General features: G+C 37.3%; 1 protein-coding gene across 1 annotated transcript in view; it reads left to right on the forward strand.

The window, feature by feature from the left end:
• The window catches only part of LOC118686463 (uncharacterized), a 58,016-nt gene that overhangs the window by 13,100 nt on the left and 18,867 nt on the right, over positions 1-26,049 (forward strand). Inside the window, exons 9-15 of the mRNA XM_036382691.1 lie at positions 3,790-3,986; positions 6,198-6,262; positions 6,536-6,642; positions 9,738-9,849; positions 13,088-13,187; positions 24,003-24,042; positions 25,049-25,100. Of these exons, the coding sequence (XP_036238584.1) occupies positions 3,790-3,986; positions 6,198-6,262; positions 6,536-6,642; positions 9,738-9,849; positions 13,088-13,187; positions 24,003-24,042; positions 25,049-25,100 (673 nt within the window). The remainder of the gene's footprint in view (positions 1-3,789; positions 3,987-6,197; positions 6,263-6,535; positions 6,643-9,737; positions 9,850-13,087; positions 13,188-24,002; positions 24,043-25,048; positions 25,101-26,049) is intronic.

A 26,049-nucleotide genomic window follows, 5' to 3' on the forward strand; every position in this document is an offset into this window, starting at 1 on the left:
CAGAGTAGACAGGGAGGAGATCCTTGCTTAGACAGCTTGATTTATCACCTATGACATGCCCATAAGCTGTAACATTTCTGAGAGCCAAAGCTGAAGAAAAAATAACATTTTACATGGAAAAAATTAATCCAAGAGTAAGTTGTTGGCAGGCAGAGAACTTGACAGAAAACTCAGATTCTTGATTGCTATAAGAGTAGGTTGATGAGATGGAGGCTTCAGCAGCAAAACCAGTTTTGTAACTTGGTTATTCCTGTTCTGTAGGTCTTCACTGAGACCTGCTTTAACTGTTAACTCCTATCTAGGCCCAGTTTGGAGTAGTTTTTTGAGGTATAATCTTAGCTTGGTCTCATTCAGTGCTCTGATTTATTAATGTCTATATTGTATATACATTCATTTATAATAGATTTACTTGCTAAGTGGCAAACATGCAACCTGAAATGGACCTTTTGGACTAAAGAATGGTAGTTGTCATCTCCTCTCACAAACTAATGTGTATTTCTTGTGTATATTGACCCTGTGCTGAAAGAACTGCTTAAATATTTTAAAAGTAGTGCTTGATATTTATTTCTAGTACTGTATTTTATTAATTTGTATAATTTAATTAAAATTAATTGCGTTAGTTCCCTTTTGGAATTGTTTCCATTGCTTGCTACTGCTTCATCCTGCATAGAGGTTTTGTCACCAAACTGATGCAGTTCTTTTATTGATGAAGGATGCCACTTTGCCAAGGTACCTTTGGATGCCATGACCATGGTTGCTGATAAAGTTCATAGTTCTGTGCTTACTCCCCTGCTACACTGTACAAAAGGACAGCTTGGCTATGGGTTATGGACAGCCTAAAGGTGGCATGTTCCCCACAGAGCAGATATCATATGGTGTGTAGTCATTCAGCAAAGCCTACAAGTTAATCAGGCAAAGAGTCGCTGTTTTAAAGTGATGCTCAGGGTGATGGTGTGACTATACTGCCTGTGGTATACCTGAGCCACACAACTACTATTGCTAAAGAGCTTTTTATGCCTTTAAGTAGCTGCCATTTGACTGTATCTTAGGAGTCACAGACCTGTTTGTTTCCAAGGTGAAAATTAATTTTAAGTAATGTCTTTTAGCAATTTACAAAATACATTTTTGTCTTAAGTGTGTGTATGTTAATGTGGGTTATTAGTGCCATCTGCTACAAGATAATACTGGATATTTGTATTTTCCCAGTCATCCAGTTACAATACAGGTAGAATCCAGTTGCTTCTCACCCAGATCATTGCATCTCTATGTTGTGAGCTGTTAAAAAAGTGAGGGAACCTTTCAAGGCTGGCATAACCTGGGGGAAAAGCACATCTTCTGCAACTAACTGGCCATACAGAAAAGTTCATTGGGTGGTGGTGTACCCTGAACACCACAGGGGGGAAACAATATCTGTTGTATTTTCATCACGTTAGGGGATGAAATTTCTCATTTTGTCTTACTGTTACATTTGGGTTTTGTTTTTTAATGGTTTGGGGGTTTTGAGAGTGCAAGTTGGGCAAAATGAAGTTGAATCAATGTTAGTAGACTCAGTGGTACAGAGTAGGAAGCTGAGTGTCTACAGTTTAGTTCTTCGTTCAAAACAAAGATCACTGGAGAGCACTGTAAGAGTTGCATATGCTGATGGCTGAGATTCCAGTGGGCTGCAGCAGGGACACTGGCTGTCAGTGCAGGGACATGGACTGCTCTGGGTGATCTGTCTTCATGTGAGTGGTGTCTCTTCTGGGTACCTTATCTGATCAAGCTGCATTGACCCTGCTAGCAGGGCACTGGGTGCTGTTGCATTGAGACAGGACAGATAGGTGGCAGGGTCAGGCACACAAACATGGAACTGAGAGGATAAAAGCTTCTTAATTCTAGTCTTGTTCAGTCACTGATCCTGCTTTGTTACCCTGGCCAAATCATGATGCTTCCTCTGTGTGTCTCCTTGCATCTAAAATGGCGAGAATTACACATTAGTCTGTTCCCATATGTTTATGTTCCAGACCAAGAATTGAGGGTTTTTTTGGCTGTTGTTTTTTTTCTATGTCTCACTTCAAAATTTTGAGTAGTACTTACTTCTGCTACCATCTTTTCTCTCTCCTTATCCCCTCAACCTCCCCCCTCTCCCCCCCCTCCACTAGAAGAGCCTGTATATGAAATTGTTGATTCCATTCAATTCTTTGCATTCACCAGGGCAGGCTGTTTTTGTTTCCTATATCTTTTTAGTGGTGTAAATAGTTTCAAAGACCAGTCAAATGGAGTATTACCTTAACTGATTTGATGTGGTGTCCACCAGCTACCATACTTTTCAATTTTGTCTGCTATGTGTTAAAAGTTGTTGATCTCCAGTAACAGATCTTCTGTCTTAATCCTTTCTTTAAAATAATGGAGTTATGTTTGAATATTCTTGATGATAAGGAATCTGCTCAAACTCCCATGAACTTTTACATATGTCCCTTAAGAGTTCACTGGTATTTTTGCTTACTTTCTTTCAGACTTTGTGGATTTATGTTATACAAACTATGTTCATGTAACCTTTGCTGATAACCAATTCAGTTGTATGTTCAGCACATTGTTACCACTACCACCCAAAAATAATTCAATTGAGGGATTAACTGGTTTTAAGTTTGTATGGAAGACCTGAAGGTCATTGGCTTTAACGAGCATGGTAAAGTTCACCACCTTTCATTATTAGGACCTTTTTAGAATGGTTTAGCTTTTGCAAGGGACTGTATCTCCTTAACTCCTCTTTTGGTATTTATTTTATGTTGTGGGACACTTGTACAAATTTCAGGCTTCCTGTGAGAGGGAAGGGAGCCAGGTAGACTTTTCAGAAGAATCTTTGCATTCTTAATTTAAATTCTCAGGTACTTCTGAAAAGTTTGAAGTTCTTAATTTTGCTCAAATTCTCTGGAAAAAAATGAAAGCCTTTTAGCTAGGAAAGCAGATGTCTGGATCTTGTCCACATAATCCTGAAAGCTCTACCCTGATACTGTAATGACCAGTATGTGCCTCTTATTATGAGTTATTTGATCACTTTTTGTATATTTTGCTTGTGAGAATGTGAGGAAGAAGAATATTTTCATTTATGAACATGTCTGTAATTTCACTGCTTTTCTTTTTGCTGTGCCTTGTAATTTTCTCTTAGTTCTGTCTTCTATGTGCTGAAGATCTTTCCTTTCATATGTCTTCCTGTTTTTAGATTATTACTTTCCTGTGTATAATTTATTATTAACGTGTGAAGTTATCCTTTGTAGGTGGAATTATTCCTGTTTCCTACTTCTCTTTATCTCTGAGGTTCCCAGCAGTTTGTTCTTCCTGCTTTGACTGGCTTTTTACAAATCAGAGTGCAAGGTGTATTTAGATGTCTTTACCATCATGCTGTGTGTGCTGCTGTAGCCAAATGGGCTAGAATTAACCATGGTTTATTTTACTCTAAATTTACATCTTTAATCAGAGTCCTCTAATTCTTTCAGCTTTTTACTTGAACTGTTTCTGTTGGTGTCCTTCTCCATTCCCTTCCCTACACCCATGTTTGCAGGTGGACTCTCCTGTTATATTTGTTTCTTTGCCAGACAATAGACTACATCCTCATATTATTTCAGTTGAACAGTTTGTTCAGGGCTTGTTTTTTAGTCTGTTTCTGTAGATACAACCAGATAAATTGTAACTCTTGACAGGTTTTACTTGATTGGCCGTTACTATGAAATTTTGGTGTGTTGTTCATATTTCTTTTCACTTTCCCTTTGTATTTATAAGGCTTTTTTCTTAATGTTTTTCATATTCTAGGCACAACATAGGCTTTCCCATTGTAGAATGTTCCTCTGAAGGAGACTTTATTCTTTCCAAACCACCAGACACAGGGGGACTAATTTCTTTTGGCACTGTAGCTGAGCAGCTGGTGTATGAATTGGGCAATCCTCGGTGCTATCTTTTACCAGATGTTACATGTGACTTTTCCCAGGTTTCCATCACTGAAATTCCAGGTTAGTCCTCTTTTCATTGACACAGATATTGTTACATGAGTGTGTTATCAAACAAAAGCAGCTGCCTTTATTTCCATTTAGTCTCTACATATTTCTTGTTAAATCAGTTCCTTAGAGTCATGTTGTATTAAACTGATACTTTCAAGGCTGCTAGAAATTCCTTTAGAAATTTTAAATGTAATCTTATTTATCCTGCTGGCTGACTATTATATTTTTGATCACTGCTCCTTTTACTTTACCTTTTAATGCCTGCCTTGCACCTGTCAAGTTCTTAAACTATTTATTCAGTGAGAACAACATCAAGATAGCTTCATTGTGATTTCAGTATTTTTTTTTAAACTGCAGCTCAATTTGTTTTCTCAAAAAAACGTTTTGTACATGGTTTTACTTAGGGCATTTGAAGTGTTGGTAGCAATGAAAGGCTGTGTCTTTCAAAGCACTACTTGGTAATGGTGTTTTTCTTAGGCATTTAGGTGGATCATGGTAGAAGAATGATTAGGTACAGGATTTCCACCAGAGAATCTTTTTTTAAAAAGTCCATTTGCAATCCTCAAAACACTTAACAGCCAGTAGACCAAAGATGGATATAAGGTATGTTCAAAATTTAGCTTCAAAACGAAAACAAAAAAACGCCAGGCTTAACAGATTCAGAGAGCTGTAATTTGAGTAAGACAGCTTGAAAAAAATTTTATCTACAGTCATCTAGAGTTTGCCTTTTATTGGATCTATATTATATTTTTTCCTTTTAATGGAACTTACTTGTGACAGAAAGCACAGTGTCTTTCTAAAGCTTAGAACAATCAAAATCTCCAAAACTTACTGGGATAAAACTGAAAATGTGGTAACATAAAGAATATTTTGCTTGAGTAAAAAAGTACATAACATGGTACAATCTTCAGCTCATGCAACAAACGGCAGTCTGATAAGGCCAGCTTGCTGCTCTTAGCCTCTAGTCTTTCTCTTTTTATAAAAAGAATCCCTAACCTTCCTATGAACTTTTAGCTTGCAAATGACCTGATATGACATGTTTGAACTTAAAATGAACTTTCACATGAACTTTCAGTTAGTCCTCTTAGAAATATAACAGATGGAAAATGGGCAGATTGCTTAAATATTTTAGTTTGAAGTGCTTTGACACGTACACCAGTAAAAAGAGGCAAGCTATCTAATTTTGCTGTTTATATTGCTAGTTTTATTGTCCTGCTGGATTACTTGCAGGGTTTGAGCTGAGAGGTGCTTGTTTTTCTTTTTGTCAATGGATGCTATGCATGTGGTTTTGTGGTATTTGTTTTCTTGTATTATGCTTTCACCTGGGACATAAAACTCTTCCAGATCTTCACCCTGAATGGAGGGATGCAGCTATATATTTAGAGAGTTAAATTAACCTCATGTCAGTCTTGAGAGACAGTGATGATGTTATTTGAGTAAAATTTGTACTAGTGACATATACTTTTTTAGATAGGATCTGATCTTTTCAGAGTATTTATATAAGGCTTTGAACTGCTGCTTAAATATTTGCAAACACAGGTTAGTAACAGGTGAACTACACGATAATTCTGGCTCTAAAACATGAGGTGCCAATCCTGCACTGCTGATTTTCAAGGAGTAGCACCTCCTGATTTTCTCCAGCTCAAGTTGAACCTGATGGCATCCCAGCAATTTTCTGCTTTTCTTTTTTTTGCATTAATATTCCTAATACTGAACATGGTTTTTGCCCTGGAAAATATATTCAGACTGTTTCTGTTATTGATAAGAAAGCTAGCATTAAGTTACCCTTCCCTTACTAAGCTCTCAGCCAATAGCTCTCGCTGGTTTCTCGTCTTTACCAAGTGAGGGATTGCAGTCTGCTCCAGCCAGCTGCAGTAAATTGTATGCTCTGTGTGTGTGTGTGTCCAATAACTGGCTATTAAGAAGAATGTAACTGTTGAGTCTAATGTCCTAAGGCTGCTTTCTTTTAAGTATTTTTTAAGTGCATGAATAAACATTTCAATCGCCCTTTTAAAAGGCTCATGGCAGACATAAATTCAGTCACCAGTTTGCTGCTGTGCTTTCTAAGGCAAGGACTGTTTTCTGAAAGGTTCTCTCTTCTCTGGCAGTACAGCTATCAATGATTTGCTTTTTAATTAAGTGCATTTGATTAATAAGTATCAAAAAAGAATGTCTTTGCAGTTATATTGAAGAAGCTGAAATACTGATTTTTAACCACTATAGGTTTTGATGGTGGAGCAGTGAAAGTTTGTGGAGCAAAAGGATTGCCTCCTTCAACATTTTATAAGGTATTACCTCATTTTTTGATGTGAAAGGTATATTTTGATTTACAAAATCTTACATTTTGGAGACACTGCTAAAACTTAGCACTATCCTCATCTTCTCTGCCCCAGGAGTAAAAGAAAGAGGTGGAAAATTTGAAAAGGCAAACCTTATTTTATATGCAAAAACCTGTTACTTTATTTAAAAAGTGTGTATTTGTATAGATAATGATTGCCAGAGAGCGTTTATAGCCTATCAGTGCTGAATTCCATGTAACTTCATAATCCCTTTATCATTAGGTAAATGCCACTTATCTTGATGGCTTCAGAGCTACTGCTGTCTGTCCAGTGGGAGGCCCAAAGGCAGTTCAAAAAGCAAAACGCACTGCAGAAGCTATTCTGCAAAGGTTGGTATTTGAGTCTTGGAAGGGAATCTGGTTTGCTCCTTTTTTTTTTCCAGATGTGATGAAAATAGAACAGTGACACATGATGGCAACATTACTAACCTTGTAAGAATCCTAGAAGATGATAGTTTTCTTATTGGGATGACATTTCAAGACTTAAGTAGCCTTTTCAAGAGACCTGTTTTCAATATGTAGCTGCACTTCAGTTAGGTTCGACAGAGTGAGAAAAGTGTCAAATACATTTGAAAATAGGTGGCTGGAGAAAATCCCAATTTAGTGAGGAACAAGCTGTGATTGAGATTAAATTTTATTAGATACAGAGATAAACCCATGTGAAACTAGTTTTCAGCAGCTTTTGCAGAACTTTTTTATGAAAAGCCTTACTGATATGAAATATAGGAAGTTTACTGAGTTTGTGTTTAAAACATGCTTTCTAAAATGTGACCCAGTGATTTTTTTTTTTTCGTAGGACAGAGTTACAATTCCAAGACAGAGTGATAAACTTTCAGTTGTATTGTCATGCCAGTATTGGGCATGGAGGAATTCCTCTTAAATATAATTCCATATCCGGAATCTCTCAGTGCTTATTCCAGTAGCTCCAGTCTTTCTAGTTAAGAAATCTATTTCCTTGTGCCATGTTTTATATAAAGCTTCCTCCCCATCCTGTTGTAGACTTATGCAGAAACTACACTTGGAAAGTCAGAAATCCAAGGTTTACTGTGAACTTGGAGTGATTATTCATGTGCCTGTGTGCAGCACTGTGGTGAAGGAGGAGTTGTCTGACTTCCCTCAAGAGATATGGCAGATAAGAGCAGGCTGATAGGGACTGTGTAATTGCAAATGCTAAGAGCTCCTGTCCAAGAGCTATTGAGAAAATCAAACTATAAAAAAAACCCATCAGGAAGTGGCAAATACAAAGAGTCAAGAGACTCAGAACCTCTGGAAAGCCATCTTTCTGGAACGTAGATGTTTATTTTAGGAAAAAAGTAGAATGTTGTGTTTTCTATTTCATATTTGCTTTTGGACATTATTTCAGACTGGACTATGTGTATCTTTGTCTGAATGAAACAGATTGTAGTGCTGCTGCTGCCATCTCTGACATCTAGAAAATTAATTCAGCCTGTATACTGTGCTCTCTTTAGTAATCATCAGAGGAAAGCTGAAGTGAGGCACTTGAGGGCTGATTAATTGGTGTGAAAAGTGGCCTCTAGCCCATTAGGCATGCTTGTGGGCTACTTCTCTGTTTTGAAAATTACAATATACACCTCCTGCATCTCAAATGTAGTCTTAAACAGCTTAATATGTGGAATGGTTTCTTTGACACATCAAAATATTGGTGTATGTCAGCCCAGATAGAGATTAAGAATTAAGCTGTTCTGATCCCTCTCAAAGGATGCTCTGTCAGCAACTATAACTGTTTCAGAAATGTTAACATCAGGTTTTTTTAATGGTTTCTGTTCATAAAGTCATAGACTTGCCAGGGTTGGAAGAGACCTTTAAGATCAGCAAGTCCGACTATCAACTCAGCTCCATCACTATAATCCCTAAATCACATCACCCTTGCACCAGATCCAGACATCTCTTAAACACCTCCAGGAGTGGTTACTTCACCACCTCCTTGGGGAACCTACTCCAGTGCCTGACAACTTGAACAGTGGAAATTTTTTTTCTGATACCTAATCTGGATCTCCCCTGTCTCAGCTTAAGGCCATTTCCTCTGGTCCTCTCACTACAAGCACAGTAGAAGGAGCTGGCCTCATCCTCAGTACATCCTCCTTTTATGTGTAGCCTTTTTCCAGGCTGAACACCCGCAGCTCCCTCAGCCATTCCTTGCAAGACATGTTTTCTAGACCTTTTACAGCCCTTGTTGCCCTTCTATGGCCATGCTCCAGCACCTCAGTGTTCTTTCTAAAGTGAGGGGCCTGAAACTTGGATGCAGGATTTGAGGTGAGGCCTCACCAGTGCTGAGTACAGAGGGACAGTCGCTGCCCTGGTCCTGCTGGCCACGCTATTCCTGATAGACCAGGATGCCACTGGCCTTCTTGGCCACCTGGGCACACTCTGGCTTGTGTTCAGCTGCCTGTCAGCCAGCATGTGAGAGTCTCATTCTTCCAAACAGCTCTCAGGCCACCCTGGCCCAGACTGTGGTGCTGCCTGTGCTTGCTGTGACCCAAGTGCATGACACAGCACTTGTCTGAGTGAACTTCATGCAGTTGTCTTTAGGCCATTGATCGAGCCTATCTGGGTCTCTGTTTCAAGAGAATGTTCTAAGGATGTGATCTTTCAACTACCCAGCTTCCAGTCTGTTCTAGGTTAAGTTCTGTGCAGTAGTTGAGTGGCAGCAAGTACAGAAAAAGGTGCACAAATTTAATGTGCTTCATTTATACAGGTCAAATTAGTTGTTAACCTAAGACATTGAACAGCTTTGGCAGCTTGTAAGGTGACTTCCTTTGCTTCTTTCATGTGTACTTCTCCTTTTACTTGTTTATTCATTATTGAAAGCAAAAGGGATTTGGCAATATGTGTGTGAAGAAGTCTTTTTGAAATATCTCTGGTGTCCTTCTATTTTCATGATTCTTTGTTGCACTATTAACACATGAAAGGGCTAAAAATGACCCACAGAATGTATTTTCAGTTGTAGTATCTGTAACTGTAATGTTTGTAGATAAATCATTTAAAATAACTTGGTACAGACACGGTTGCAAATTCAGTTACCTTAAATGAGATTGTCTTATTTTTATCTCATCAAAAATAAAGGTGGACTTATTTCTATTGTGTGAACACATTTCTGTCTCTTTACAGCAATTAAAAAATTGTATCTTGTATTAATGTCCTGTATATTGCTTCACTATTTCAGGTGCTGTGGTTATATTTATGACAACAGTGATAGATTAGCAGCGTGTTCAAAATGTTCCACCAAAGCAAAAAATGTTACTTGTTTCACCAAGCAAAGTATATATCCTTAAAAATTCCAATATTTCAACTGATAAAGTCTCTTATACAGCTGTTTGACAGAGTTAACTTCTGTGGTCCGCACAGGGCTACTTCAGATAATTATTTTGAGACCGTTTGCTAATAAAACAAATCATTTGTTGCAGGACTCGTCTTATTTTCAGTCAGCTTGGGTATGAAGATTACAGTGCAGTTAACATACAAGTTTTAGGGTCTGAAGATACATATGGACCTCATGCTAGAAGGAGTATAGAAGGTGTAAGTATGCAGTGGAGTGTTCTTAAACTTTTACTGACCTCTTTTAATCTTTCCATATTGTTATCTTTTCCACAACTTTAAAGGAAGTCATTATCATCTTGGGAATTTCACCCCTTCATGTTGCAAAGAATTCACTGTCACTACTTAATGTAGAAAATTAACAGTGACAAGGTCTTTGCAGTATTGGGTGTTCCAGAAGCACTGATACAAAATCTTAGAAAAATGTTGTTGTACTTTGTTCTGATGGTCTCCTAAAGAAATACCATATTATAATAACTTCTGTGGCATAGACTTAAATTGCATTAGATGTAATGCAAAAAGACCACATTATAAATACTGCAGTCAGGAAATCTCAGCATTTATGTTGCCTGCACAACTTCAAAATTTTCTGTGAGTACTAGATATAGTACTGAAGAAATAATCTTCAGCTATGTAATTCTGCACTGTGAGTGCATATGTAAGAATATGAATGATGGCCATAGCCACTGCAGCTGTGATATCCATGGTCTGTTTTCCTAATCTAGAGAATGAAAGTCCTTTCTAAAGAAAGAAGACTGTAAATCATGTCCTCACTTAGACACAGTTTAAATATTTAGACAGTTGAGTTTGTTCCAAAACAGTAGCATTTAATTCTTCTTTGTCAGTGACAGCCTTGCAAAACTCTTAAGGTACACGTGGCAAAACTCAACTCTGAGTTTGTTCTTACTAGTGCTGACATTTTATCCAACAGTTTGTATCTAAAGGAAATGTGAGTGTGGTGTAGCGAAGGACAGTGGACTTCTTACTAGTGAAATTGAGTGTTCTTAGAAATTGATCAAGTTATATCTGCAGCTATTTATTTCAGTGCTTGAGTTCAATTTCCTTCAGCAAAGCAGCAAGAGTTGCCTCCTGAAGACTGAGCTTTATAATGTGGTCTCTTTCACAGAGAGGACCATAAAACCTGCAATTTTAAGTGTCTTACTAAGAGTGCGGAATCAAAATTTTGAAACAGAGGAACAGATGTTCCAGATGTTTGTACCAACTCCTGATAATTACACATTGTAATGTATTCTTTAATTGAATTGTTGTATAGGAAGTTCTGTACAAAGTGAATAATGAGTTGAAGTTGAGCAGTTTCTCCCTCCTGATTGTTCAGTTGGCCTTGCTTATAGTACGTTAAAGAAATTTTTTCAATGAAAGACTATTTGTAGTACTTTCTGTATTTCCAGCCTCAGTTCCCAGGTCTTATATTAAAAGTAAACAGAGTGTTATCACCATTGTATGTGCTTCTATCCATGCCTGAAACAAGATGTGAGAGCTAAGGCTGAAATACAGGAAATCAGACTCTATTGCCTTTCATGCCTCCTCCAGCATTTTAGAAGAAACTAGCCAGGGGAGCTTTCATCTGGAAAGCAGCCATGGTAGTTTGAGAAAAAGGACTTGGGAGTGGAGTTTGCTTTTCTATTTAAAATACAAAGTCATAGAATCCCAAGGAGAACATTTACTCATTGGGGCTTCAGGTAGGGATAATGCAGTCACTTAAACACTCTTTCTTACAGTGTCCTTCCATGCAAATTTAGACCTGGTTATTTGGGTTACTAATCACAGTACTCAAAACCAGAGCCATACTGTGCTAGGCAGTATATTCACACATAAGGAAAATAGTTCTTGCTTTGAAAGTTCTGCTACCTAAATTTGAAGCAAAGAAGCAAATATGTACGTGAATACCACAACAGGGTAAGTTGAACAATATTTGGAGCTCAGTGTTGATATGTGGTGTGGCTAGACTACTTCCCAAGCACATCTGTCATACTGGTGTGGTGGTTAGCCTTTGCAGCTGTGAAATCACTGTGTCTCCCAGCCTTAGGTAAGCCTCTAGTCTGAGCTGCTGTGTGGAGGATTGACTGTTCCTGACAACACAAAATACCCTTGAGAAATAGGAAAGAATGGCAAGCACTTCTTTGTCTCAGACTTTGCTGCCTGTCACTCTTGATAGCACTTTGTCAGCACCTGCCCAGCCTAAGCTAGAAAGGGACCTGAATCAGCACTGAGTAATTTTAGTGATGTTTGATTTTTAGTATCCTCTGTTCTGTTGAGGAGAAAGGAGTTGTGACAGTGAGTTTGTGGTTTGGAAATCTGGGATATGTTTCATGTAAGCTGTTTTTTAATAGCGCATTAGGCATTAGAGTTTGTGGCATAAAAACTGTACGTGCTCTGTTAGTTTTCTGCTAACCCTTTATTAATTGATTTCCAAGATATTGTTCGGACTTTGTTTTGCTGTTTTTTTGTTTTAATTCTGATACTGTAAGATTAATTGCTTCAGCCCATATATATATACCAGTTTTAATACTGGGTTCATCCACTCCAAAAGAATTCAGCTGATTTTTGTAGACCTTTGTATCTTGCCTTCGCAGGCAAGGAGGTAAAATGGAACTTTAAATGGAATGTTGATTATATGGAACGGTTTAGAACCAGAAAGCAGATGTGAATGTGTGAGGATGTTTTTTTACAAGAATGTTTCCAGTTGATTATTATTTGTAGTAATTTAATAAATCTTTTGATAGCTTTAGGAACACTGAATGTTAAAATTCTGCGCTTCTTGGGTTGTATGGCTGTATATTTTTTGTATATTGATTCCAATGGTAGGTCCTTCAGTGGCTGAAAGTAGAATTTTTTTGAGAAGTAAAATTTGAAATGAGAGACAGTGCTTATCTGCAAGGACAGGTGTTTTGACTAGAGTAGGGAGCACATTTGGTTTATCTTTAGAGGGAGCATCTGCTCTTCTCTCTGAAAACATGGTGGTTTTTGCAACTTCTGTTCTCACATTTATCTCCCAAGGATTAGGTTTGAATTCTTTTCTGTGGACAGATCTGCTTCCTTCTTGATGCTAAGAGAAGTGAACCTGGCTCTCTAACTTGTCCCCAGAGTACTCTCAGTGCTCTTAGAATAAGAACAAACTTTGTTTGCCAGTTCCACTGACAGTGAAGCCAAGTATTTGGTATTGTTAGTTACAGTACTTGATTCTTGGAGAATGCTGGAGAACAGGCACAGTGCCCTAGTGACTTGAAATACCCAACAGTTGATTCCATGGTATTCCAAAATAAAGATAATGAAAAGCTGACTGCAAAGGATACTGATGGTGGTTAAAAAGTCACCAAATGATTTAACTCAAATACTGAGCTACAGTTATTTTTCAGTTTTGTAAATTTAACCAATGTTCTGCATCTAAGCTAATCTAATTTCAACCTTTTTGAAGCAGGGACCTCGGGAAGCTGTTCTTTGGCTTGCTGTACACCATAAACAAAGAGAAGCTGTAGAAATCTTCTCCAAAGAGATTGCACCAGCTGGAACTGGCATGGGTAATTATTCATATAATCTAAGAATTTTCAAGTTACTTTTTATTCTCTGAGCATGACTAACACCCAAAAACTTGGTCATATTAGGCTTCCTTATGTTGTTCATAGTGAAATAGTAATTTTTAAAGGTATATAAGCTTGGTGTAGAAATTCAACAGACATTAGCAGAATGATAAAGTCCTCGAAGTTCACCTTTGTATTCCTTTTAGATTCTTTATTATTCCCATGCTGCTACTGTTCCATCCTATTTTTTTTCCTTTTCCTCATCCATCTGTTTTCCTACATGTGACTGTGCCGATGTGCAATAGTGATTTACTTTTTTACCGTGTTCCTAAAACTTAGTAATGGTATTAGACTTGGCTGAGTGTTACTCAACTGGCAAAAATATACTCAGTGTCCAGCTATAACACTGCAGTTTAGGAAGAGATGTGCCATTTGAGTGTTCTGAAGGTTCTCTTCATACTTCATTATCTGGTGTTGCTACAAAGGATTTTTATTGATGCTACTGTACTTTCAACTGTTTAATGTATAGCTGCTTGTGTAAGTAATAACATTCAGGCGTAATTTAAAAAATTTAATACTACAGTGATGGTGCTGACAATCTGCATCTTAATTCCCATTGCGTATTAAATACCCAACTTAAATTCTCATCCTGCAGTATTAAGTCTAACTTCAAATTATTCTGTCCTCAGAATTTGATTTTGTGATATATTGCAAGATTTATTTTTGAATTGATGTGTGAGGTAAAATCAAACCACTAGAATTTGATTAAGTCCATCTTAGTTTTGAGGGTATATTTTTAAGTATTTGCTTGAAGGTCATGTAATGTGAAATGATCTGTGCTTCTATCACTTGCCAAATGTTTGTTCCAAAAAAAGGCACATTTGTTTTTTGTAAATGTCATTGGTTTCTCTAAATTTTCTGGAGTGACCTACTGTGTGATTATTTTGAGCAAATTTTTTTCTTTTCTACTCCCAAGTCCTTAGGTGTCACCACTATAACTATCTGAATTCTAAGCTTTTTCATGTGTTTTGTGCATAAATCATGAGTAGTCATCCCACTTCTATTATCCATTCTAAATGAATTTAAGTTTTGACAGCCTAATTTGAGGACCAGAGTTTAGATATTTTGCAGTGGCTTCTGCATATCTTAATGAAGACTGTATCTAGGATTTACATAGATCTTCAAAATTAAATTCCATGGGCTTCACCTGAAACTCTGAAGTTCCATAGCAAATCTAAAATACTGATTAATGTAGGAATAGTTAAGTGTTGCCTTGCAATTAAGGAACGAATTTTTTGCCAGTTGGTTAAAAATTGTACAGAAGTGTGCACATTCTAACATTCTGTGTTTATAGTCTTTATAGTATTTGCAGAGAACAGTTTAATGCAGGTTGGGGTTTTCTTTAAAGCTGTATTTATGGAGACAAGGTCAGCACATCGTGGTCCTTTTTCTTGTTTTTTTTGTGTCTACAATAAAGAGATGATCATGTAGAATTAACTGTAAATACTCATTGCAATAATAGTTTAAAATGTTGCAGTTCTGAAGGCTGATCAGAAGGTCAGCATTTGCCATAGATGTAAGTTGCTTATAAAGACTTGGAGTTTTCCTTATGAATGAAGGATAGTATTTTCAGTTGGACCAAACTATCATTTCTGTAACTAGTTAGGAAATCATAACTGAAGTAGTTTCTCCTTTTTCATAGTGATTTCTCCATAGTAGACCAAGAAAGTAAAAATATATTCTTATTATTTATTCTATGCATGCATAGACAGTGCCCTAGAAAACATCTTTTTGAATTAAAGAAAGCTGTGTGGATTTTAAAATCATTGCTTATTTGTAAGGTCCAAAACTAATGGACCTGTACTTGTCTCTCCATTCTTAATCTGTGCTTCTTTTATAAAGCAATTGCTGTGTATTTAAACCTTGATTGAAGTCTGCAAGTGTTGGTTTTATTAAGGGTTCAATTTTTTCCTTTTACCACTGATCTTTCTAGAATGAAAAAGTGAAAAATCTGCCTACGTGGGTTGGGTGAAATATGCAGAATTGAAACTGAGTTACTGTAACATGTGAACATCTGTGCCTTGAGGTGACTGGCAAACTTTCAGTTCTTGTTATCAGGGCTTTCAGTGATGAAACAAATGCATTCCTGTGTGGAATAGGGTTAGGCAGTCTGTGTGGATGATGGTTGGAGTGCTGAGTTTGTTTCCAAAAGGAACAGTTTAAGCTTTCTAGAACATCCTGTAGAAGTTTTTCTCAGAAAAAAAAAATCTGTTTCAATTCTTAGAGCTGCTACTAATGAACAGCAATGGGAAAGAGACTATTTCTGGAATCATCTGAGGCATCTGGTGATAAATAGCACTTTTCCTTGCCAGGTACAGGACTGCAAAAAGGGCTCCATGACAAAAATTACTACTATCAAAGGCTGCCAGGGCTGTTTACTGATATGCTTCCAAGTGCATAGTCATTCTTTTTTTTTTCATTTGTGGAAGATATACTGGAACTGCTTCATACAGTTACTTGTTTCAGTTGCTGTTGTGTGGTAAATTTCTGTATTACCTGTGCCCATAAACTCTTATGTAAGCAGAAAAGGGTCAGATTTGGGATATGAATGCTTAGTTAGCTACTTGTTGGTGTGGAGTATGTTTAAAGCAGTAATTAAGAAGAATGTTTTTAATTTTCTTTCTTCAGTGAGATTTAGAATTTTGCAACACTGCCAAACAGTAATTAGTGGTGTACTAATAACTGCATCAGCTTAATGATGCTTAATTTCTGACAGAAGTGTGGAATTCCAGACCTTGCTGTGAAGAGCAGAACAAGCAACTCTTGATACTTAATTGTCTTAAAATGGGCAGGTCCACAGACAAGATTTGTAGGGATGGGTGAGTGATCTTGGGAACAGAAGCCAGAGCTAAGACTGTTGAGATTGTTGTTGTCCTAGGTGAATTCTCCAGTAACAGCACCTGGTGTTCGTTTCCCTTCCCCTTTTCCCTGAGCTTTTTCCCTCCCTTCTATTTGACTAGGACATTTTTGGAAATTATTACAATTCTCTGGAGTGGCACAGCTTCAGGGAGGGGCGGAGCATGCCCCATGGCAGTATGGTCACTGTGATGCTGTTTCTTCATGAGAAGGTCAGATTTTCCACAGGCAGAGAGCCCAGAACTTGAGCCTTGCATGCCCTGTGCAAGTGCTCTGGGCAGTGAGCACCTGAGGTCCCATTCTGTGCAGTGCTGCACCACTTTTTCTCACTAGACATTGAATAAAAATAGCTGTGGCTGCTGTCTCTTACATGGATAGAGCATGTCTGTCAAATGTGGCTTTGTGCTCTGCACATGGATCTGTGTGATGTAACTGCATGTGGCTTTGTTCTGCCAAAATGGTGGCAGCTCTGAGGATACACAGCGAGTGAGATTTTAAGCATGAGTGGCTTTTCCATATGAAAATCCTTTAAACAGTGAAGTCCTGTGTTTCAAAGGTGGCCAGCTTTGTCATACCCCTCCCAACTCTCCTATGTTAGTTCACTTCCAGGAGGTGAGATAGTGACTATAAGAATCATTGCAAATAATCCTTCTTTCTTTTTGTGCATATCCTTTTAATGAAGAACAGAGGAAAAGCAGAAACAAATTACAAATCTTTTATAATGGACACCAGGGAGGAAGGAGAAGTTGATGACTTGTAAAGTGATGTCACCTGAACTGAAACACTTTGTTCCGTTATTTTTGGACATTTAAGAGTGACCTTTAAAAAACTAAGCTCACTTTTAGATCTGTACTGGAAAAAAAGGGAAAAAAGGAAATATTTTCTCTTCTGCTTGGAGTGTATATAGTGGTTGAAGAGTACTGTTTCTAACTATATTCTTCTTTCCCAACAGTAGCAGTTTGGTGCTTATTACTCTGAAGTGCTGCGTAGGTGGTTGTACAGATAATAATCTTCATATATAGCACCTTTCATCCAAGAACCTTTAGCAAGCTGTGTGAAGATGATCAGCTAAGCTTTCTAACATCTTAGTAGCATTGGAAAGTATTCTCTCTGCTTTACAGAAGGTTTCCTGAGATAGTGAAAGAAAGCGTAAGCACGAAGAATGTGAATCAAGAGTCCTTGGTTCTGCTTTCCCTGTAAGAAATGCTGGAAAGCAACTCCACCGATATTTAAGGGGACCAAAATTTAAGTTGGCTAAAATTTAAGAATGGGGAGTAGAGGAGAAGAGACATTGAGAAATGAGATTTGATGGTTCAGAATAAGTGTGGAGAGTCACAAGAACTCCTGCTGCATCTTTTGTAGTGAAATCCAGAAGCACTGTCGCTTCTGGTGTTTCATCAGGTGGTTTAAGCCTGCTAGTCACTACTTGTGGAGCTGTCAGCTGGAGTTAGTTGGTAGTTTTATTTTGACAATATTTAATATGAAAATTACAATTTTTATGTAAAATAGGTGTTGATTTCTTTAATAATCAGTACTAAAAGCCTACTTCTGGTGTTTTTCACTTCAGCTGAATTTAAATCACTTGAGTCACTTTACCTATTTGCTTGACTTCTTTTCTTTCTTGTAGTTAAAAATCGCATCATAATAATTTTGTTGAGGAGTGATCTTCAGAATGCTTCACTTCAGAGACTTAAAACTGGATGTTAGGTCTTGAGTATCAGATGTGCTTTTTAGTAAATTTAGTCTTAATGTCAGTATTTAATAACTTCTGACTTACTCTGCAGCATATGACTTTTGGATATAATAACATTTTTGGGAATTGGTGTATGTCAGGGATAATAAAACTCAGATCTCATAAAAGGAGAGCATTGCATAGCTTCTGATCAATTTAAGAGTGCTTAAATTGTGATTCCTCCCCTCTCCCCTCCACACTAGTAGAACCATCTAAAGGCATTGTGCCGATCTGAAATTCCCAATTTCTTATGAAATTGCATCCTCCGCATAAAAAGAAGGAATGCTGTCTATATGTTGAAATGGGCTGAAGCCTGTGTGTTTGTGCTCTGCAATATATGCAAGGAGTGAGACCTGCAAGAGGGAATTTTGAGATGTTGCATTTTTTAAGAAGCTTCTATAGTCAACAATGAACGACTGAGGTTTTCATAGTTATTCTCTGACTTTTTTTCCCTAATTCTTTTTAAATTCCCGATGTAAAGCCCAGCAGGACACATTGGCATACTTCCACAGAAATTGTTTTTAAGTATTATTAAAACTGCAGATGAGACACTTAAGCCCAGAGAAGAATTTGAAGTTACTGTATATAGACATGTCATGTTGGAGAATGATTTGTTGTTTATTTTCTGTTTGGAGTGGAAGACATTTACTGTAAACTTCTGTTGAGTGTGGTATTTAGTTCACAAGTTCAAATGCTTAATCAGTTTTCATTTGGATTATGCTGATCTGATGAACTTAAAGGGATACATACTATTTAAAAAAAAGGCCAAACACACCTTATCCCATCTTTCAATATTTTTTTGCAGTTAATACTTGAGTTTAACCTTTTAATTGATAAAATTATTCTTTGTTTAGTCCTCAATAGTCTGAAAGTTGATAATGGCCAGTTTTTTTTATCAGCAAGCAGCAGATTTGGTTGGCTTTATGCATGTTGGTCTCCTTAAAAAAAATAATACCTTTCAATCTGTCTGTATGGTTCTGTCCTAATAGTGGGGTCTTCACAGGTGTTCTGTTAAGTGAGATTCCTGTGCTTGGCACTGGAGAATCCTAGACCACATGGACTCAGATTTTTAATCTGTAGTAACCTGTGGGAGTTCAGTGCATTTCTACAATACTGTCCATAGAAGTTCACCCTCTCTTCATGAGAGCTAGCAAACACAGACCTGGTTTGTATTACTCAGTGAAAATCTCTTCATTATGTACAGTCCAGTCAGCCAAATGGTTAGAATTTAAATAATTTCTGTTGATTCAATGTTTTTATGTTGTCTTCTTTAATTCAGATACTTTATTCTGAGTGAAATGCAGTATTGAAGAGGCTCAAGAAGAGCCTTACTGTGGGAATCTGGCGTTCATAGTTTAACGGGGGTTCAGTAGCTAAGAAATGTTTTACTAATAGCTGAAATCATGTGCTGACCCTTATTTCACATTAAAATGACCGGAGTTTGACACTAAGATGACAGCTGGTTAATACAACTTGAGATTTTAAAGTGCTTGAGTATATGTAAATATTTTGACTGATGTCCTGAGTGTGTTGGAAGATACTTTTAGAAATGTCCTTGTTGTAGCAGTTTACTGCAGTCCCTGTTTTTTTTTGAGAATAATAGTGCAGAAGATGAACTATCTGCTGTTTTCAGAGGACATAGATAGAATAATTAAGAACATACAATTGACCCCTGTAAAAAAAAGGTTGTATGCATTTTATACTGGTGCTCAACCATATTGTAAGAACTGCTGAGTATAAAACCTGAGACTTCAGATTTCTCCAGTGTGATCACTTAAAAAAATAATGCTTGACAAGTGGACTTCTTTGTCTGGCTTTATATATAAAAACCTATTTCGTTCCTTAGAATGTGTCGTAAATACATTAATAACCTATTGGTTGAGCTGATTCAATCACTGGAAGTGTAAGGGTCAAAAGCTGAAAGCTGTTCAGCAAGAGACATTGCTGTATCTTGAAATTCTGTGAAACTTCAAAAAAAAGCTCTTAAGTTTTATTAAACTTAAAGTACTTAAAGCTTTTTAGATTACAAGTAGTTGGAGAATTTTCATGCTTTTTTACTCCAAAACATTTTACAAAATGCTTCATGCAGTCTAGCATCCTTTGTATATTGCATAATGTTTTATTCTGTGGAAAAATATATGGAATTCTACAGAAGGGGTTTTTTTTTTTGACAGAAGTAGATTAAAGAATAAGCAGTAATTATCCAAAATTAGGTGTGACCATTCAAGTAGGATTGGAATAGGATAGAGGGAATACTAAGGAGGCAAAACATCTGGGTTTTTTGCCATTTGTAAATCTAGTGGTGAATAAATGAGAGTTGGAAGGAACGAGGCTTGTTTTGCTGGAAATTTGCATCTCATAGGTTGATAGGTTGATTACAAGTTCCAACCAGGGTGTTTTCTGCTGTAGGGCATTTTACAGGGTGTGGTATATATGATATAGATTATAATGTATTAGAAGATGGTAGTTCTGCATATTGAAATAGGTACTTATTTGGGCTAATTTTATGCATCTTTTGTCAGGGCTGATTATCAGTGGATCCATGCCCCTGAATTTCCCCAACTGAGAGCAACATTGGTTTTCCCAAGTACTCTTTAGTTTGCTTGCTACCTCTGCTCATGAAATTTATCATGTTTTCTTTTCCAGCACATCATATGGGATTTTTAGAAGAATTTGTATTTGCAAGTCCATCCACAGAAGGGTTTTACAGGGTGAGAAAATAAAAAAGATTAAGAGACAGCTGGAGAGATAAAACATACATGGGAAACCAGAAATTGTCAAGCTTTTGTAGCAAGGACTGTGTCCTGATTGGGCTTCACCTTGTATTATTTACATGGATATCTGTTCCTATATCTCTGCTCACAGGGGAGTGCCAGTCATGGGATGTTAGTGTGCTTTGGTATTCTTGAGATTCTTCTCCATCCTTCATATTTGGATCAAATTTGCTATTGGGCCCAAAATGTGGGAGTCTGCAGGTGTGCTGAAACAATCATGAACAAAGGAGAAAGGAAGAAAACCTGACAAATAATTAATTATATGGACGTGTATACACAGAGGATGATGGTTTAGTTTTTGTAAGATACTTGGGCTGAAAATGAGTAAGACATAAAATAGACTAGAGGAAGGAGTCATAAAATGAGAAGACAGGATAAGACTGTATAAAAAAAGTGCAGATTAATAAAAGAAAAGCACTTTCTAACTAATAATATATTTATTTAATAGATTCAGTGTAGATTTAAACCTTTAAACACAGAATCTGAAGGAAGAGTCCCATACCAGAGCTTAGTCACCTAGAAAGAAGTAGATTTACCATTCTTACTGCCTTAAGGTTTTCCAACCATGCAATATATTTGGGAGTTAATAAAAACAGTGGAATCCCAGTGGTGTGATTCCCAGTACTCATTGGTTTAAAATGCCCAGCCATCTGGAGAATTTGTAGTTCTTAGGCTTGGTCCCCAGGATTTTGGATCAAAATAAGTGTCATGATACTCCGTTTGACACCAAACAAACACTGTACCTACAGATGAACAGGATATGGATGCATTGAAAGGAAGGTCTCCCATCTAGAGGTAATCCCTCCATTCTGCGGTCCATCAGTTTTTATGCCATTCTGAGGCACAGAAGCTGGCAGAGAGTGGTGGTGAGTTCATTGGCTTGAAGTGAAGCAACATGTTCAAGAGGTTCAGTGGTAGCAGAGGAGACAATACTTTTATCTTCCTTGAGGCACTAAGGAGTGGAGCTCTGATGACAAAAAGTGGTCATGTGAAGTTTCTGGGAAAATAGATCAAGAGCTTCAATTTAGCTGAGAATCTTAGGGATTTGAGACTGCATTTGAGATGATTGATTGATATCTCTACAAGTAGGACAAATTGTTTGTGTTATTGTAGATAAAGATAAGCTGTCCAGAAAGGAGGGAGAGCATCTCTACAGATATTTAAACAGGCAATGCAACATAAGCATAAATTACAGCATGAAGAGATATTTTTATGAGTTTGCTTGGGACATCCAAGGCAATCATAATTTAATTAGCAGAAGGTAGGTCTAAACACAGTGACAAGGTTCACTATTTCTTGGTTGTACTACACCTTCCATTGCCTTCTTTTGGTCTACTGGAGGAATGTAATAGGAATCTGAGACCTAGGTTGAGGTGAAGTGTAGTGCTCATGTGCTGTTTACAGAATTAACAACTGGTTGTGGCTTAACAGTAATTGAAGATTTGCTTTGTCTTCTCTGCTTGAGACCTAACTAGGAATTTCAGATAGATAAAAATTAAATTTGACTTTATATTGCTTCCATCATATTTATATTTACATAAACAATAATCATAGTATAGAACTTAAATGTTGCACCTGGGATGTTGGTGCACAACACTATTATAGTTGTGCACAAAGGTATAGCTTTGCTCTGCAGCTGTAGGGATAGCTGTAGTAGCTCCAAAGACAGATATGCTGTTACAGTAGCTTGTGCTCCTGAACTTCAGAAAGACCAACAGAAGAAGGTTATCCTAGCCTCAAGGTGTGAGCAATTGTTGCTCTTACTTGGACTGTTTTCTTGTCTTTGTTGAGAACTACTTTGTTGTAGGAGTCAAGATCCCTTGTGTGAAAGCAAGCAAATGAAGAACTTTCTTTAAAAGCTTTCAGGAAGTTGAAATTGATGTTGGAGCAAACTCTGGTATCCCTAATGAGCAGTTCAGCTGCCTAGCAGGAAGTGACCCATATGACATCCACAGATAATTTAACTAGCTTTATGGACCTGTATTTTCAACTTGACCTTACCATATCCACCCTCCTTCCCCAGCAACATAAATAAACAAACTAGGCACATAATTCAATAAAATCTCTGCAGCTGGTTTTGTTGCTGAGTGGCAGTTCTCCTTGCATGATTGCACAGGTAAGATATATAGGGCTGAAACCTCACTGGATTATTTAAAATTGTGTAATACTTGCGTAAGGGATTCTTTTGTTTTCTGTCCACCACCACATTTCTTTTTAGCAGTACATAGTGAGCAGGAGGTGGTTATTTGTGATGCTGTTTCTTGTGAAGGTTTTTTTTTTCAGTGTACTAAAAAACATTATAGACTTTTTTGGGGAAGTCGCTTCTGATGAGCATGAGTATGGCAAGGCTGTGTAATCTCTGCTGCCACTGGTATGTGTCCACATTGACAAGGCACTGAATCCAAGCTAAAGCAGCCTGCTGTGGAGTAGAGCTCATCACTGTTAGCTCTAGTATAACAGCAGCACAGTTACATGGCTTTTAGCTTGCTTGGAGCACTAACTGAGAGCATTCATACCTGCAGAAAGTCTGAAGCCCTTTTTAGCCAGAATTAATTTGGCCAAATATACCATGTGGGCAGCTTTCCACAGCACTTCTTTTAAAGGGACTGCTTAACATAGTTGTTAATTAATTCCTAGGCTGATGTAATGTATGCATTTTACTGTTCCTTTCCCCTCTTGTTTGGAGCTCTGATGCATCATGTGTTCCTGCTGTCCATGCCAGACAGAAGGGTGAGAAGCTGTACTCAAGGATGAGGAGAGCAGAACTGTTTCTTTCAGAAATACTGAGCTGGGCAGATGGGTTTAATGACAGAGCCTGGCAACCTGATAATACAGTGCTGACTTAGCACAGGTCTGGGCTCGTGCCTTAAACTCCTGAATTGCCTCTGTACCACAGAGAGAGAATGGGATCTGCACTACCCAGCACCTTAAAAAAGCAAAGTTAGTTTAAAGGCTAGAGAGAGTGATTCAAATTTAACAGTCTACGCAAGCAAAGTCATTGAATACTAAAAGAAACCATGGTTCATCAGAATTTTTTCTCTGCTGTCTTTGAAAGTAAATAAAACAAGAATGACAAAAAAACTAAGGCGAAGTTCTTTTTTATCAGATGTGTTGCCTCCCTGGCATTCGTATACAAAGTATTTGGAAGAAGATTCTAAAGATTTAGTTCACACTTTGCACATTTAAATTTTTTTTGTTAAAATTCACAGTTATGTGTTTTGCCTTCTAACTTGTATAAAATGTTCAGTTTTGTCAATTTATGGGAATGTAATTTTCTAGAGATTTCCCTGCATTTATTAAAAATGGATCAATTCAAGCTATGGTAAGCTGCAAGCTCTGATGTTTTGAAGAAGGCTTTAACCATTCTTTTGTGAATTTAATTTCCTTTTCCAGCCCCTGGCCTCACTGCAATTGTTGGAGGGCGCCCCAGAGTGTAAGTTAACTCCTGACCATTAACTTGTTGTAGTGTGTGATTGTAATGTTCCTACCAGTCACCATCACAAGCTTCCCCAGCTTGGGACAGCAGCCACAGAAGCAACTAAATCTTCCTGTGTCACTGTACTTAATAACTGATAACAGGATAATAGTGCTATATGATATGCATGCAAATAATAAAATTCTTTATTGAATTAAATGTGAGTTATTTAGGTTTCTGATCAGCTCATAGCAATGCCTTGGCTTAATGAGCTGTAGGGAAAGCTTGAAATGTGACTTTGTGGCAAGGCAGTAGCTCAACCACATGAATACATGCAAATTTCTGGACCAGTTTTCTCTTGTAGTTGGTAGTTTGGAATATGGGCCCACCAAATTTACATTTGTATGAGTTCACTTCACCTAGAAATTTAAGGTCAAATGCGAGAACATCCCACAAAATTTTAGCATGAAACCATTTCATGACTGAGCTGAACATAGCAATATTGAGCATGTTTAGAAAAATTGGCTTGATTCACTTTCTTTCTAGATACGGCTAAAACGTTGTGGTGATTTATAGCCTCACCTTTCGATGCTTATTCATCTAAAACTTTCCTGTCATTTAGCAAATACTGCACAGGAAGGTGGGAGAAGAACCTGTGGCTGTATTTCCAGTAGCCCTGTGTAGCTGGCCTAGGTATCAGTGTGGGGCTACTGACAGTGTAGTAGACTTCAATGTCAGGAAGTACATCCTTTGTCAAGAAAATATTTTTGCTGTTTTGGCTACTTTCCCTCAGTAAAATTTTCTTCAGTTTTTTAAACAAAATCTTACATTCTTAATAATGGAATTTAAGGAGTTTTTACACTTCTCAGGCTTTCCAAAGTTGGTTGAAAAACCATTACTAGACATGGTTGAATGGATTTAATTTCCCGTGTGTTTGGTGTATGAATAGTCCAAAGGTGTATGATCTGTAAGTTTCATTAATTTCTAGGTAAATGCATTTATGCTTGTTGTTTTGTGTGTCTAGGTCTCCAGTTTTGAAGCCATTTTTCTTCCATTATCCCAAAAGCAATGTTCAGGTAAGACCTACTGCCTAAAGTCTGAGTTCTGTTTTCTTGGAAGTAATTTGAAAAATCCTGCTGATTCTGACATTTTTTGATGACTTTCAGTAATAAAACTGCAAAGTAGCCTGGTGACTTTGATTAAAAAATATTTCCTGAGAGACTATGTTACTCACACAGAATGTTTTGCAACAGTTGAACTTGCACTAATTAAAATGGAAGGTTGGCAAATTTTGAAATAGCTTACATCAAAACTGAGCTTCTCTTTTCAGGTTCCTGGAATTGTAGGTTTGACTTATTTTTACTGCATTTGCAAAGAGTGCTTAAGAAAATTGTAGACTTTTTTGGTGGTTAATGGAGTGTCTTTAAAGAGTAGGTAGTTGGGTGTTCAGAGAGTGGAACATTAATCTTGTGAACTTGAATACTTCTTGGGAGTTTTTGGGTTGTGATGTATTTTGTGTATACTACTGGAAATAAATACTAAAATCATTGCAATTCCTCTGATTGAACAGGTTTATAACAGGTCTATAAAAATAAAAGTAGTAATTTCTATTCTTGCCTATATTACAAAAACTGTCAAATTATGAAAGCCAGTGCTACTATTGTGATGTCATGGAGGAGCCTGTGACTCTGTGCCCCTGTTTAGTTCTTAGCAATAGTTTCTTTCAGTCCAAGAATTTACAGTTCAGATGTCTAGGTAGCCTAGGTGAGACATTACAGTGTAAGATGACATGTTCATCTAGAGCCTGCTTCTTTTCTGTGATGCAGATGCCCCTGTCTAGTTCAAAGATTTCAAGATAAACTGGAAGAAATTGCTTTTGCTGAAACCATAAAGTGCTTGGATTTATAAACATTGTCTCTGATCTTCTGAGTGCTGTCAGGTATTGAATTTATCATTTGGAAACGGCAGACAAAACTAATATATGCCCTTCTTTTTCAAGTAGCTTGTACCTACTGCATCCCTCTC

This window comes from Molothrus ater, chromosome 4 (assembly GCF_012460135.2).
Source record: "Molothrus ater isolate BHLD 08-10-18 breed brown headed cowbird chromosome 4, BPBGC_Mater_1.1, whole genome shotgun sequence".
Lineage (NCBI taxonomy): Eukaryota > Metazoa > Chordata > Aves > Passeriformes > Icteridae > Molothrus > Molothrus ater.